Consider the following 13,968-nt stretch of genomic DNA (forward strand, 5'->3'; position numbering starts at 1 on the left):
CTCTCTAGGCCTGTAAGGTGCAGCCTCCCTCCACGATTACATGCTCCTCCCCCACCTCTAGCCAATCTCAGCAGGCCACGGTAGAGTTCTTCCTGAATGGAGTCCTCTACACGGGAGACAGCCCGGTCTTTTACGGCCCAGGCCAGGAGGAAGAGGAGGAGCCTCACGGAGGTCACTTCCTGTTGGAGTACGTGGAGGACCCTCAATTCTTCACCGCCAACAAGGAGAAGCTGATCAAACACCACCCCGGGGAGCCGCTCACGCTCATCATCAACGTATGTGACAGCCCAGCGCACTAATGGGAGAGGGTGGGGGGAGGGGAGTTTTGTAAGTGACAGTTTAGTCCACCAAAACGGGAGAGGATGGAGCAGGATGAGAACTGAAAGGCACATTGACCAAGGTGATTAGTGCACTTGCTCTCGGAACTGTCCAGTCCTGTCAATCTGACTTCATTCTGAAAATAGCAATCATGGCTCACTGTCTTTCTATTCATATTTTAAAAAGATAAAAGACTGTGTCGTTCTGAAACCCGGGGTGTGTTGAGTTGAGGCTGGGCTGTTCAGAAAGAATGGGATTACAGTACAGGACATGACCGCCACCTCTTAGCAGATAACTCAGTCAGACATCTTTGTGTGAGGTCCTGTCTGTATTCTAGCTGACCTAAGCTACTGCCTCATAAACGACTACCTCATATAGGAGAGAGGACTGAGGGTCTTAATGTTAACAGTCATTAAAAACTGCTGGATCTCCACTGGTGCTGGTACAGACCCTGGGTGCCGCCAGGATGACACACAGACAGGGAAGTTACAGAAATGGGTTCTCTCTTTCTGCCCCTCTCGCTCTCTTTCTGCCCCTCTGTGCGTATGTGTGTGTAAAGCTGGGGCCCTTACAGGAATTTCTGCCTCAGCCCTGTCTACTTGGGTGATGTAGGGGCAAGGGGGTATTCAATGTTGCTTCTTGTTTTCTTTACGAAGGTGGATTCCACTTTGGGTGGACCAGGCTGGATGTTTGTGGGCTTATCCAGGTTCAGATAATGTTGGATGGAGTAGAGCGTGTTTGTTTGATGGGGATTGTTGTTTGGTTAGATCCTATATTAAGGACATCTGTTGGAATGTGGGTGGGTTTTGTTTGCTTTCATCCTGTTTTAGTCCTTGGAATTCATTGTTTCATGCATGTGTTTTGTCTGAGTGTGCATGTTTGTGTGCCTGCCTGTGCATTATGCAGGTGTGTGTGTGTGTGTGTGTGTGTGTGTGTGTGTGTGTGTGTGTGTGTGTGTGTGTGTGTGTGTGTGTGTGTGTGTGTGTGTGTGTGTGTGTGTGTGTGTGTGTGTGTGTGTGTGTGTGTGTGTGTGTGCATTCCTACCTTGGTGATCTCGGGGTCAGGACACTGGCTATTCATATACTGGCAGTCATTCCTGGGTCTACAGCTGTTGTGTGTGGGGAAGTGTTTGTTGACAGAGACCCAGGGGGTGGCATCCTGCAGAGGGGACAGTACATGGTCCTGAGGGTGTAATCACAGAGAGGAAACACTAGGGATAAACATACAACTTCTCCTCTTCTCCTCACACAGCAGTCTCCACTGGTGGGTGGGTGGGTGCGTGTCCGCGTGTGTGCGCACATGGAGGGGACCAGTGCTCCTACAGTGCATTGATGAAGGAGTGGCTGGGGTTTTGATGGACAGTGTACGTCATGACAGTCAGTGGGTTAGTCAGTTTGGAGAAAGTGTTCTCTCCATGTCTACTGTTTGATTCTTTAAGATGACCTCTCGCCCCGTGTGTGAGGAGTGTTGTGATACTGAATGAGTTTGGTTCTGGACTACTCAGTGGGTGTGTTTATGTGTGTGTGTGTGTGTGTGTGTGTTTATGTGTGTGCCTGTGCTTGTGTGTCAGCTGTGCCTATCCAAGACAGACCATGGTGTCCCTAGAGCTCTGACTGACAGATGGCTGTTTTTGTTTGGGTCTGGCACAGAAAGGACCGAGCAATCTGGAACTGGCGCCGGAGGAATACTCAGTAATGATTGGCTCCTATCCCTGTGACATCAGCTTCCACAACGACCAGCTGTTCCACTGCAGCATCAACGGCTCGCTGGGCTCCAGTGAAGGAGAACTGCCTGTCACCGTAAGTACAACTGCATTATATTTTAAGGCTACTACTTTGGACCACTTTATTATCAATGTTTTGAAACGGTGTCCGGTTTGGTTTAACTACCAACTTAACTGTGCCTCGATGATTCGGCTGAGAGCAGAGGGACGAGCAGGATGACAGGCCACTCTTGGTCAGGGAACAGGGTGTAACAGTAAACGAATCAAAGAGTAAACCAATCTGATATCTGCTCATCTGTTATCTGCTCATCTTTTGTCTGCCTGTCACGCTGTCCACCCGAGTCACACGTGTAGGGGGACACAGGCACGCAAGCATGTGCGTAAGCCTGCATGCAAGCGTCAACACACACACACACACACACTCTGGGCTTCAGCTGAAATTACACTTTCTCGGAAGGGACGTTAGGACTTGCCCATATGTTTTTTGTTTTGTCTAAGAAGTCTCTCTATAATAGAAGGGCTCAATCAACTAAACCCTGCTTTGCTCTGATAAAGACCCACCCTCTCTCTTCCTCTCTCTCTCTCTCTCTCTCTCATTTTACTCTCTCCCCCCACTGTCTTGTCTGTTGCACATTTCAGTTTTGAGAGGGCTTATTAGGGAAAATAAGGCCGTTGAGAGCAGTGGATTAGAATGGCCATGTTTGTCTGTCTGTCTGTCAGTCTATGTCCCTCACAGACAGTCAGTGAGGCGTGAGTCACAGAAAGAGAGAGAGGGAGGAATGGAGTGTAGGAGGGAAAAAACTCTCTCAGGATGTCCATAAATAAACACATGCAATTAGCAGACGAACGCAGAGGACAGGGGTCAAACGAGATGTCAAAACACTAACGGTTGGGCTGCCCTCATTCCTCGTGTGTGTGTGTGTGTGTGTGTGTTTAGATATTTGTGTGTGTACCGGTAAATGTGTATATTTGTGTGTGTGTGTGTGTGTGTACGCTAGCTCCCCCCAGTTTAAAAGATATGCAAATGCTTAGCTTCTGGGCATTAAAACAACCTTTATGATTTATTCAGTGACTTTTCAGTGGCATACTAGTACCTATTTTTACCTCCCTTTTTTCCCTTGGCTCAGAAGTGAAGCTGAGCCTTTGTATGTGGGAGCTGTGTGTGAGGGGTTGTGTGGGCTGCTGTACCCCAAACCAAATATGAACACAGAACAATGGCATTTCTTTCCAACACTCGTTCTTGCTTTGTTTTCATGGTTTGGAGAAAGAATTGGTCATACCAGAGAGAGACCCCGGCAGAGAGAGAGACGACTCGTACCCCTCCTCAGTCCAGGAACAGAAGGATATGGGGAATAGGACCTAGAAGCAGACATACTGAATTTTGTCAACAAGGTTGCGATAGGGAATTGGGTTGGACAACCAGAAAGCAGAAGTGAAAGTCATCCCTCCAGTCACATCTGTTTACCCTGAACTGGTTGACTAATACCATCACACACATTCCAGTGTGTGTGTGTGTGTCATGTTAGCCTGAATGTGTATTTGTCTGATTGTGTGTGTCAATGTGAGATTGTGTGCATTTCTATTCCTTGCATTTGTATGTTGAAACAGGCCTGCTAAACACCGTTCTCTCCCCTCTCCCCTGAATCCTCTTTCCTCCTATCTCACCCTTTCTTTCACTCTCTCTCCTTTCTTTACTCTTTCTCTCCCTCTCTCCCTCTCTAGGTGCAGGTGGGTAACTTCCAGAGGATCATAGCCAAGGTGCAGCTGGGGGGTAGTGAGCTGGCCATTGTGGTGTCCATCGTGGTGTGCTGCGTCCTGCTGCTGCTGTGCACTGTGGGTAAGTGTCTGGGCCGGTGACGTTGCCGGGGATGATGGATGTCTGGGCTGCCTGGCGACGGATGCTCCAGATGTGAGGGAGATAAAAGGATCTCTGGGGTTAGGGTCTCTCTCCCCCAGTCTACACAGCACAAAGACACCACTGTTACCACTGCTCCCAGTGTGCGCGTGTGACGTCTGTGTTTGTGTCTGCGGGTGCGAATGTTTGTTCTCACGTAGTTGTATGTCTGTGTGTCTTTTTTAATGTGTTTGTGTGTGTCTTCGACAAGTGTGTTTTTATTTCTCTCCAGAAGCTGTTTATGTATGGAGCTTTTACAAATGGAGCATGTCCTGATTCATTACAACATGTCAACCTGTGATAACAGGATATGGCTTCAAAGACATCTTTTTATTGACTCGTATGTCTCTTTCTGTGTGTTTTATCTCCCACATACTTTCCCTCATTCCCTTTTGTCCATCCTTCTTCTCTCTCGCCCTTTTCCTCTCTCACTCCATCTCCCTTGCCCCATCTTTCTCTCTTTCTCTCACTCTCACTCTCACTCACACACACAGCTCTGGTGGTGTACTGTACTAAGAGCAGAAGGGCGGAGCGCTACTGGCAGAAGACTCTGCTGCAGATGGAGGAGATGGAGTCCCAGATCAGAGAGGAGATCCGCAAAGGTTCAGAACCACACACACACACACACTTGCACTCTCTTGTACTGGCAGAAAGGCAGGCGTTTCTGTGTGATTCGTAATGCTACCAGCAGGTCTCCCTACACTCAGATGTTATTAAAGCTCCATTGAAGTCTCACTCATGTTCTCTGATGTTCCTGGGCCAAGGCTACATGTGGGGAAACAGAAAACATGGACCTTCACTTAGGGATAGGGCTTTTATGTGTGTGTCTGTGCAGATATGTGGTGGCAGCAGTTGAAAGATGTGTGCATAGTTAGCGTGACTCATAAAACACACAGACTGAGCAGTGATCACTCACTCACACACAGACACACTCACACACACACACACACACACACACACACACACACACACACACACACACACACACACACACACACACACACACACACGGTGGTCACACACCGCTTCAGATGGAGGGGGGTCACTGTGGGCCAGTTTGAAGGCCACAGAATGTCTGAGCGACCAGATTTATAGGACAGATAGATAAAGATGGATAAATAAAGAAAGAGAAATGGAGAGGGGGAGATGTAGGAGCAGGAGTCAAGGACATGTTTCTGTGAGGAGAGGTGTGGGAGGAGGATGAGGGAAAGAGGAGGAGGGTAGGTTTGTTAGAGGACACATAGATGTGTGGGAAATATACCATGACAGCGCAACACACAAGGTGTGGAACAGTGGCAAAGGTACCCACAGGACAAACAGAATAATATTAGTCTGAGGAGATATTAAATAGCATTAATACAACAAAAATAATTCAAAACACACTCCTTGTCAGGGGCAGGGGACAGGTTTAGGAAGGGAGTAAAGAGATTGGCATATTGCAGGGACAATTTAACTAGGCAAGTCAGTTAAGAACTAATTCTTATTTACAATGACAGCCTACTGGGGGACAGTGGGTTAACTGCCTTGTTCAGGGGCAGAACAACAGATTTTTACCTCGTCAGCTCAGGGATTCGATCCAGCCAACCTTTCGTTTACTGGCCCAACGCTCTAACCACTAGGCCACCTGCCGCCCTAAAACCAGATCACACGTGTCAAACTCATTCCACGGAGGGCCGAGTGTCTTCCGTGTACTCAATTGATGAATTAAGGTCACTAATTATTAATGAACTCCCCACACCTGGTTGTCGAGGGCTTAATTAAAAGGAAAAACCAAATACCTGCAGATACTAGACCTTCCATGGAATGAGTTTGACACCCCTATCTAGATGAAGGAGAATAGTTTGGTATGTGTGGGAGTGATAAGGTGTGTGACTGAAGAGCATTGGAATTTGGCTGTAGAGTCAGTCATTGATGGTCAGGCCTGACCAAAGGACTATTTGTCAGGGGATGTATTATCCCGAAGGGAAACGCTAAGAGGGAGTTTTGGCCTGACACAGAGATACACACACACACACAGAATGTCTCCATGGTGATTATTGTATGAAACTTCTCATCCTGAGGAAGGAAGAGCTTGTCCATAAAAAGATCTCCCATGTCCAATAACGAGACAACACAGCCCCTCCATGTCTCATAACAGCTTGTAATGACAGAACATAATCCACTCATACCAGAACCTATGAGACCCATGTGTTTAGATATGCTGATACTGTTCTTGTGGGTTTTACTGCTAGCACACATGGTTCTGATAGGAGACTCTCAGATTGAATCTGGCAGCTCTGATTGTGTTTTGTAAATATTTCCCTGCATGCTGTGCTGGACTGCAAATGCTGGCACGGTCATGTGACACCAGAACATGCTAATGTAGTTAAACCTGGGTTCTGGGATATTTTAGAATGTGAAAGAACGTTCTAGAACTAGGTAGAGACATATGCATGGTTCTGGGCCTGTGCTCTGGAATAAAAGACAGAGTTGTCTGAGGTGTTGTCGACTAAATGTCCTGTGAATGGTGGTGAGATGTTGTCCTCTAACCCTGTGGTGTCCCTCCAGGCTTTGCAGAGCTGCAGACAGATATGACAGACCTGACGAAGGAGCTGAACAGTAGCCAAGGAATCCCCTTCCTGGAGTACAAACAGTTTGTCACACGCACTTTCTTCCCCAAGGTGAGTCTGTCAGTCACACACACACACCTACCTTCTTCCCCCAAGGTGGGTATCACCGTACTACAACCATTAGAGAGAGATTTTCGATCAGAAACCATTTACATTGAATAATTTGTAAGTCGCTCTGGATAAGAGCGTCTGCTAAATGACTTAAATGTAAATGTAAATGTAGTTCTTCACATATCCAAGATATTACCATCCCAAAACTTTTCAAGCGTGGTGTGGTTTTAGTCACTAGCGGAGAACATATATTTGTTACAGGTAAGTGTTTTCTCCGTTCTGGTGTGCTATCCATCTGTTTTTCCACAGACAGATACAGACAGAACAGTGTGGTTCATGTTTAAACATGATGTTTCAAGGAGACAGGACAATGCTGGGCACTCACACAGGAAAACTTTCCCCACTTATGTAAACACACTGCTACACACAGAACACATTCTTCTCCTCACTCATACACACTTTTACACTTTTTTATGCACATACACGCTTTAGTACAACCTAACAATGGCAAGGAGCTTAGCTGGTAGAGCTTGTGTCAAACTCATTCCACGGCGGGCCGAGTGTCTGCGGGTTTTCGCTTGTCCCTTGTACTTGATTGATGAATTAAGGTCACTAATTAGTAAGGAACTCACCTCACCTGGTGGTCTAGGGCTTAATTGAAAGGAAAATCCAGAAACCGGCAGACACTAGGCCCTCTATGGAATTAATTTGACACCCCTGGGTTAGAGTGTTGGGCCAGTAATCAAAATGTGGCTAGTTTGAATCCCCGAGCCTATAAGGTGAAAAATCTGTCGATGTACCTTTGAGCAAGGCACTTAACCCTAATTGCTCAGGCTCGCCGTTGATAATGGTAGACGCTGGCCGTGACCGCACTCTCCGAAGGTGTCTAAGGGCTAGTTGGGATGTGCAAAAAACACATTTCCAATCACACATGCGTTTTAATACACACTTGTACATGTGTGAAATAGGACAAATATAAACACCCATTCTATTGTTATTATTATTATGTACTTACTCCAACATCGCCGCACACACTGTCTGCACACTGATTCTGTCTCTCTGTGTGTTTATCTCAGATGTGTTCAGACTATGAGAGGAGTCTGGTCCAGCCCGTCTATGAGAACAACGCCCTCGGTCCACGAGCCCTCCCTGAGACACACCCCCTTCTGCAGGACTGGCAGGTAAAGAGTTAACCCCCTGAAGTGTTCCACTATCCATTCTGCTCTCCTCTACTACCTCCAGCGCCTCTGCTTCACAACTGGGTCACACTGATTACTACGTCTCCACGGCGAGGCTGTTGATTAGGAGTAACTATAGAAGGAAACCAGAACTGTGTGTGTGGGTGCATGTGTCTCCATCCGTGTGTATACATTGCATTTAAATTCCCATTCACCAGCTGCCAGTCCTTATGACTCTGGCAGTTTTCATGTTGTCAAACACTACCCCAGCCCACCCAGACACTGGCAGGTTGTTGACACACTTCCCACCATCTCCATGACAATGGCACCACACACATTCTACTGTAACCATGCAGACAGCCATCTCTGGTTGTGTGTGTGTGTGTGTGTGTGTGAGAAAGAGATCTACTATTGCATCACTGCATGGTTTTGGGTCAACAGCCTGGGGAGCCTGTCTAAGAGTGATAAAGTGTTTCAGATCCTTCCCGTGTTTTCCAGGCCACAGCGTCCAAATCTCACATCGGCCATTTATCACCGCTCTCCTGTCACTGTGAAAACAGGAGCATATTGCTGCAGTCCAGGGGGAAGACTTTTATCAGAGCACTGCTTAGATGCACCGTTAGATAGGATATCCTCTCATTAACTAGGCTGAGAGAGAGCAGGTGAAAGCTCAGAGGTGGAAACTGCATAATGACTTAGTGATCGTACCCTGATCATATGAGGTTATGAGGTGGATTTGGGTTAGGGAGGAGGCTGATTGAACAGGTTGGTTCAATACACATACTGTAACTCCCTCTTTTCTCTCTCCGCATTCTCTTTGTCTCTCCAGCCCTCTAACACAGCCAAGCCTAACATTGAAGAGGGCATAACTCTCTTCTCCACTCTTCTCAACAACAAGCACTTCCTGGTTACCTTCGTCCACGCGCTGGAGCAACAGAAGGACTTTGCCGTACGCGACAGGTAACCATGAAAATCATGACAGCCATGCACACTTCAAACCCAAAACACGGTTACTGTCTACTGCATAAGGCCCCGATTCCAACCCAAGTTAAACATGCGTATATGGAACGTCATTCCCTTTTTATGCATTTTTCTCTGTATGCGTATTCCGACCTTGAATTGCTTAAATGCTTAAATGCATTCTCATTCTTATTCAACCGCTATTCGTTCGGGGTGGAGATCTAAGAAATGAAGGTGTGGCAGAGGTGTGTCTACAGATAAGTGGTATTCTGACCTTGACTTAATTCTCTCATAATTCCACCAGCTTTACACGCCGGGAAAGCATGAATACGGTGGAGTGAACCTGCCGGTATCAAGTGGAAAAAAACATCGACTTCCATAGAAGCAACAGCAGTCTCCATGCACTGTAGTTTGTAAATGGAGAAGAGCTATTGATAAGAGCTAGGTAAATTAGTAATCCATTTGGAGTGCATATACCGATTGTTTCAGATGATTTTTCCTTATGATCCCTGGAGACGAATGTGAAACCCTCCACATGGAAGCAAACTGAAAATCATATCAACATGACATGTATTGCGGCCCCTTTCCAACAGTGAAATAGGTTATAAATAGCTGTGACGTTATTCAGAATTTAAAATGTGCGGTCTCATAATTTAATGTATGCGCTTTAGAATGTTTAATTATAGCCTATGCCCAGGCTTTTTTCCGTTTTTTCTTTTACAATTTGTATCATGTTAAATATTAGCCACGATCGGGAGTCACCGTCAGTAAAACCCACATACATTTCCAACGGTCACTTTAACTTACATTTTGCATCATTCCATTCCATTTCGTTGACCTTTCTTTCCTCTGTCACGTCTGTGTAGTTGTTCCCGAGGGTCGCTAGCATTAGTGGATCATATTAGGCTAACGTTGTGCAATAATTTGGTACATGTAGCCTATTTGAATCATAGCAAGCAAGAACCTGGAGCCTGGTGCACGCTTTACAATGACTGGACCGTTGTCAAACAGTTCCGTGATTAGTGAGAATCAGGGTAGATTTACAGGACTATTGTTCAAGCCTTATTGTATACTTTTTTCCCACCTTCTAATATTTCATAGATTGAATTTGAATATGACAACTTTCAGGATGAATCAAACCACTGTCTTTGTTATTCATCAATATATTTTGTGATTACAGGCTCTCCAAACCTGTTTTTACATACATACTTTCCTAACTCAAAAATGTGCCTACGTAATCTACAAGATCAGAGTATATATTCTACCAGTTCGTGTTGAATAGGAGACTAATATGCATATGGGTTTCTTTTATTGATCCCTATTTTCTGAACCAGTTCTCTCAATGTATTCTAGCCTGTCTAGGAGTTCCGCTAGCGGAACTCCGCCCACATTCCACTGAAAAGGCAGCGCGCGAAATTCAAAAAATATTTTGTAGAAATATTAAACTTTCACACATTAACAAGTCCAATACAGCAAATGAAAGATAAACATCTTGTGAATCCAGCCAACATGTCCGATTTTTAAAATGTTTTACAGCGAAAACACCACGTATATTTATGTTAGCTCACCACCAAATACAAAAAAGCACAGACATTTCTTTCACAGCACAGGTAGCTTGCACAAAACCAACCAAACTAACCAAGAACCAACCAAACTAACCAAGAAATAACTTCATCAGATGACAGTCTTATAACATGTTATACAATAAATCTATGTTTTGTTCGAAAAAAATGCATATTTGAGGTATAAATCATAGTTTTACATTGCAGCTACCATCACAAATAGCACCGAAACAGCCAGAGTAATTACAGAGACCAACGTGTAATACCTAAATACTCATCATAAAACATTTATGAAAAATACATGGTGTACAGCAAATGAAAGACAAACATCTTGTGAATCCAGCCAATATTTCAGATTTTTTAAGTGTTTTACAGCGAAAACACAATATAGCATTATATTAGCTTACCACAATAGCCAAAAACACAACCCATTTATCAGCAACAAAAGTTAGCGATCGTAAAAAACCAGCAAAAGATATATAATTTTTCACTAACCTTGATAAGCTTCATCAGATGACAGTCCTATAACATCAGGTTATACAATACACTTATGTTTTGTTCGAAAATGTGCATATTTAGAGCTGAAAACCGTGGTTATACATTGTGAATATGTAGCATCGATTCACCAAATTGTCCGGAGCTATTTTGGACACTCACCTATTCTGACCAAATAACTCATAATAAACTTTACTAAAAAAGACATGTTGTACAGCAAATAATAGATACACTAGTTCTTAATGCAATCGCCGTGTTAGAATTCTAAAAATAACTTTAGTACGACATACAGCTTACGTTATAGCGAGACAGCGCCCAAAATCTGGGCGGAAACTAATAGTAAACATTTTCGACAGAAATACGAAATAACATCATAAATGGGTCCTACTTTTGGTGAGCTTCCATCAGAATCTTGTACAAGGGGTCCTTTGTCCAGAATAATCGTTGTTTGGATTTAGAATGTCCTCTTCGTCTGTTGATTTAGCAACCAAAACTTGCCAAGTGGCGCGAAGCTGTCCATCGTCACCAAACGCAGAGAACGGAACACGCCAAAACTCCCGAAAAAATTTCAATAATCTGATAAAACTATATTGAAAAAATATACTTTACGATGATATTATCACATTTATCAAATAAAATCAAAGCCGGAGATATTAGCCGTCTATAACGAGAGCTTTTCAGAAGCCAAAGCTGATGTCCTTCCCGCGTCTTCCTGAACAAAGGAAATTGGGGTCATGTCATTCCAAGACCTCTCTTTTGACCATAGATATAGCTAGACTCCCCATTTCACCTCTCACTGCCTGTTGACATCTAGTGGAAGGCGTATGAAGTGCATGTATAGTCATAAATCTCAAGCAAATTGATAGGGAGGCCCTGGAACAGAGCCTCGATTTCAGATTTTTCACTTTCTGACAGGAAGTTTGCTGCAAAATGAGTTCTGTTTTACTCACAGATATAATTCAAACGGTTTTAGAAACTTGAGAGTGTTTTCTATCCAATAGTAATAATAATATGCATATTGTACGAGCAAGAATAGAGTACGAGGCCGTTTAAATTGGGCACGATTTTTCCCCAAAGTGAAAATAGCGCCCTCTATCCTCAACAGGCTAGTCTGTCGCCAAAATTCAAATTAAAGGTACACAGTATTTAAAGGGATGGCTTAAAATGAAGATAAATCTACTGACAACCCTATTGAATGTTGGCCAGCAAGCGGGAGGGTTTTCAGCTGTTGAATTACATTTATTCAGCACGCGCAAGGGAACCACCCCTGCAAAGCCTGTTGCACACCTGCACAAGGTAAGTCGGAATACCAACTACTGAGAAATGCTTAAGAAAGGCGTAATTTCCTAAGTCGGAATCGGATCCTAACTAATGACCCTATGTATCCACCTCTTCCCAGTTCAAAGTGTTTATGTGTAGAATATGACAGCTCCATACAACACCTCAGCATATCAGTGTAAAAACAATCTTGTTCTGGAGGCTCTTCAAAGACATGGGAGATTCCTGAGTACCACCCTTAGCGTAGTTGCCAACAACCGGATGAATCCGGGGATATCAGGGATATCTTTAACCTAGCTTCCTTTTCTGCCGAAAACTGGACTTCGAAAACTGGATTTAGGAAGTCGGGCATTTATTTTACTCCTGCTACATTAGGTTACCTGAGACCAAACCGCTTCCCTCCCTCTCCAGGCTAAGCAACACAACAGCTATACTGTTTCCCCTACCTGGTCTCCTGGATGAAAGGATCTTTGTTATGGAAATCACCCCGTCCACACCCTCTATCCATTTGGACCACTCATAAATAAAACGGAGCCAGTTCAGAAGGGAAACCCCAGTGTGATGGCATCAGCTGACATTGCACCAAATCTATTCACACTCTACTTACATGTGGTCTATTGAAGTTGACCAGTTCTACACATGCTTCCGCAATGCAGGATGTCACACGCACACATGCGCTGGTGTCTCTTGCTCATGCCAAATACTATGCACGGTTATCTTTTCTAATAAATGGTTAAATGTACAAGTGGTATTTCCTTTCTGGACTACGTAACTCTGTGTGTTCTCAGGTGCGGGGAGTAAATCCTCTTGCATGAATTGGGTATGTCTCTGCAGTCTGTTCTCACACACATTTTGGTGTTTTTCTTCTGTCTCTCTTTTCTCAGGTGTAGCCTGGCGTCCTTGCTCACTATCGCCCTCCATGGTAAACTGGAGTACTACACCAGCATTATGAAGGATCTGCTGGTGGACCTGATCGACGCCTCGGCCGCCAAGAACCCCAAGCTGATGCTGCGACGCACAGAGTCTGTGGTGGAGAAGATGCTCACCAACTGGATGTCTATCTGCATGTACAGCTACCTCAAGGTGTGGGAAGGACGGAGGGATAAAAAAGAGACTCACCTTGACCTTTTTATCAAATCATGAGGATCCACTGTCAATGTTGTTGAACCCCTTACTGAGAAACATCCTCCCTCGGTTCTCAAAGCTTTCTGTTACGTTTTTAACATGTTACTGTGATGTTTTCTCCAGGAGACAGTGGGCGAGCCCTTCTTCCTGCTACTGTGTGCCATCAAGCAGCAGATCAACAAGGGTTCTATAGATGCCATCACAGGGAAGGCCCGGTACACCCTCAACGAGGAGTGGCTGCTCAGAGAGAACATCGAGGCCAAGCCACAGGTCAGTCACAACACAGCAATGCTGGTTTCATATACTGATTGGTTAATAAAAAATCGAAAAGTCTTGCTGTATGCATGTATCATGTGTCAATCATTCACCTCTATATAATCCTGTTTATAATGTCCTAATTAAATAATTGTGACCTACCCTGCCTACTCTAATGTCCTCCCTCTCTTTGTGTGTGTCCAGAACATCAACGTCTCGTTCCAGGGCTGTGGGATGGACTCTCTGGTCGTGAGGGTGATGAACACAGACACCATCTGCCAGGTGAAGGATAAGATTCTAGATGCCTTCTATAAGAACCTGCCCTTCTCGCAGTGGCCCATGGCAGAGGACGTAGACCTGGGTGAGAGAACTGTATTTTATTCTCCTTCCTTTATTTAGATTGATTGAGGAAGACATTTTTTGAAAGGGAGCCCTGATCAACTCTTGCTTTGTAGCTCAACTGACATGAATACAATAGATGGCCAAATGCATTTGAACATTTATAACATTTTGTCCCTTC

The 13,968-nt window shown here is 44.7% G+C and overlaps 1 protein-coding gene across 1 annotated transcript in view; it reads left to right on the forward strand.

Annotated features, from left to right (window-relative positions):
- LOC139556937 (plexin-D1-like) overlaps positions 1-13,968 on the forward strand; it is a 112,528-nt gene that overhangs the window by 85,995 nt on the left and 12,565 nt on the right. Inside the window, exons 18-27 of the mRNA XM_071371101.1 lie at positions 9-275; positions 1,968-2,117; positions 3,764-3,878; positions 4,430-4,537; positions 6,483-6,595; positions 7,672-7,776; positions 8,603-8,733; positions 12,953-13,151; positions 13,317-13,463; positions 13,653-13,809. Coding sequence (XP_071227202.1) covers positions 9-275; positions 1,968-2,117; positions 3,764-3,878; positions 4,430-4,537; positions 6,483-6,595; positions 7,672-7,776; positions 8,603-8,733; positions 12,953-13,151; positions 13,317-13,463; positions 13,653-13,809 — 1,492 coding nt within the window. The remainder of the gene's footprint in view (positions 1-8; positions 276-1,967; positions 2,118-3,763; positions 3,879-4,429; positions 4,538-6,482; positions 6,596-7,671; positions 7,777-8,602; positions 8,734-12,952; positions 13,152-13,316; positions 13,464-13,652; positions 13,810-13,968) is intronic.

Source organism: Salvelinus alpinus, chromosome 28 (assembly GCF_045679555.1).
Source record: "Salvelinus alpinus chromosome 28, SLU_Salpinus.1, whole genome shotgun sequence".
NCBI lineage: Eukaryota > Metazoa > Chordata > Actinopteri > Salmoniformes > Salmonidae > Salvelinus > Salvelinus alpinus.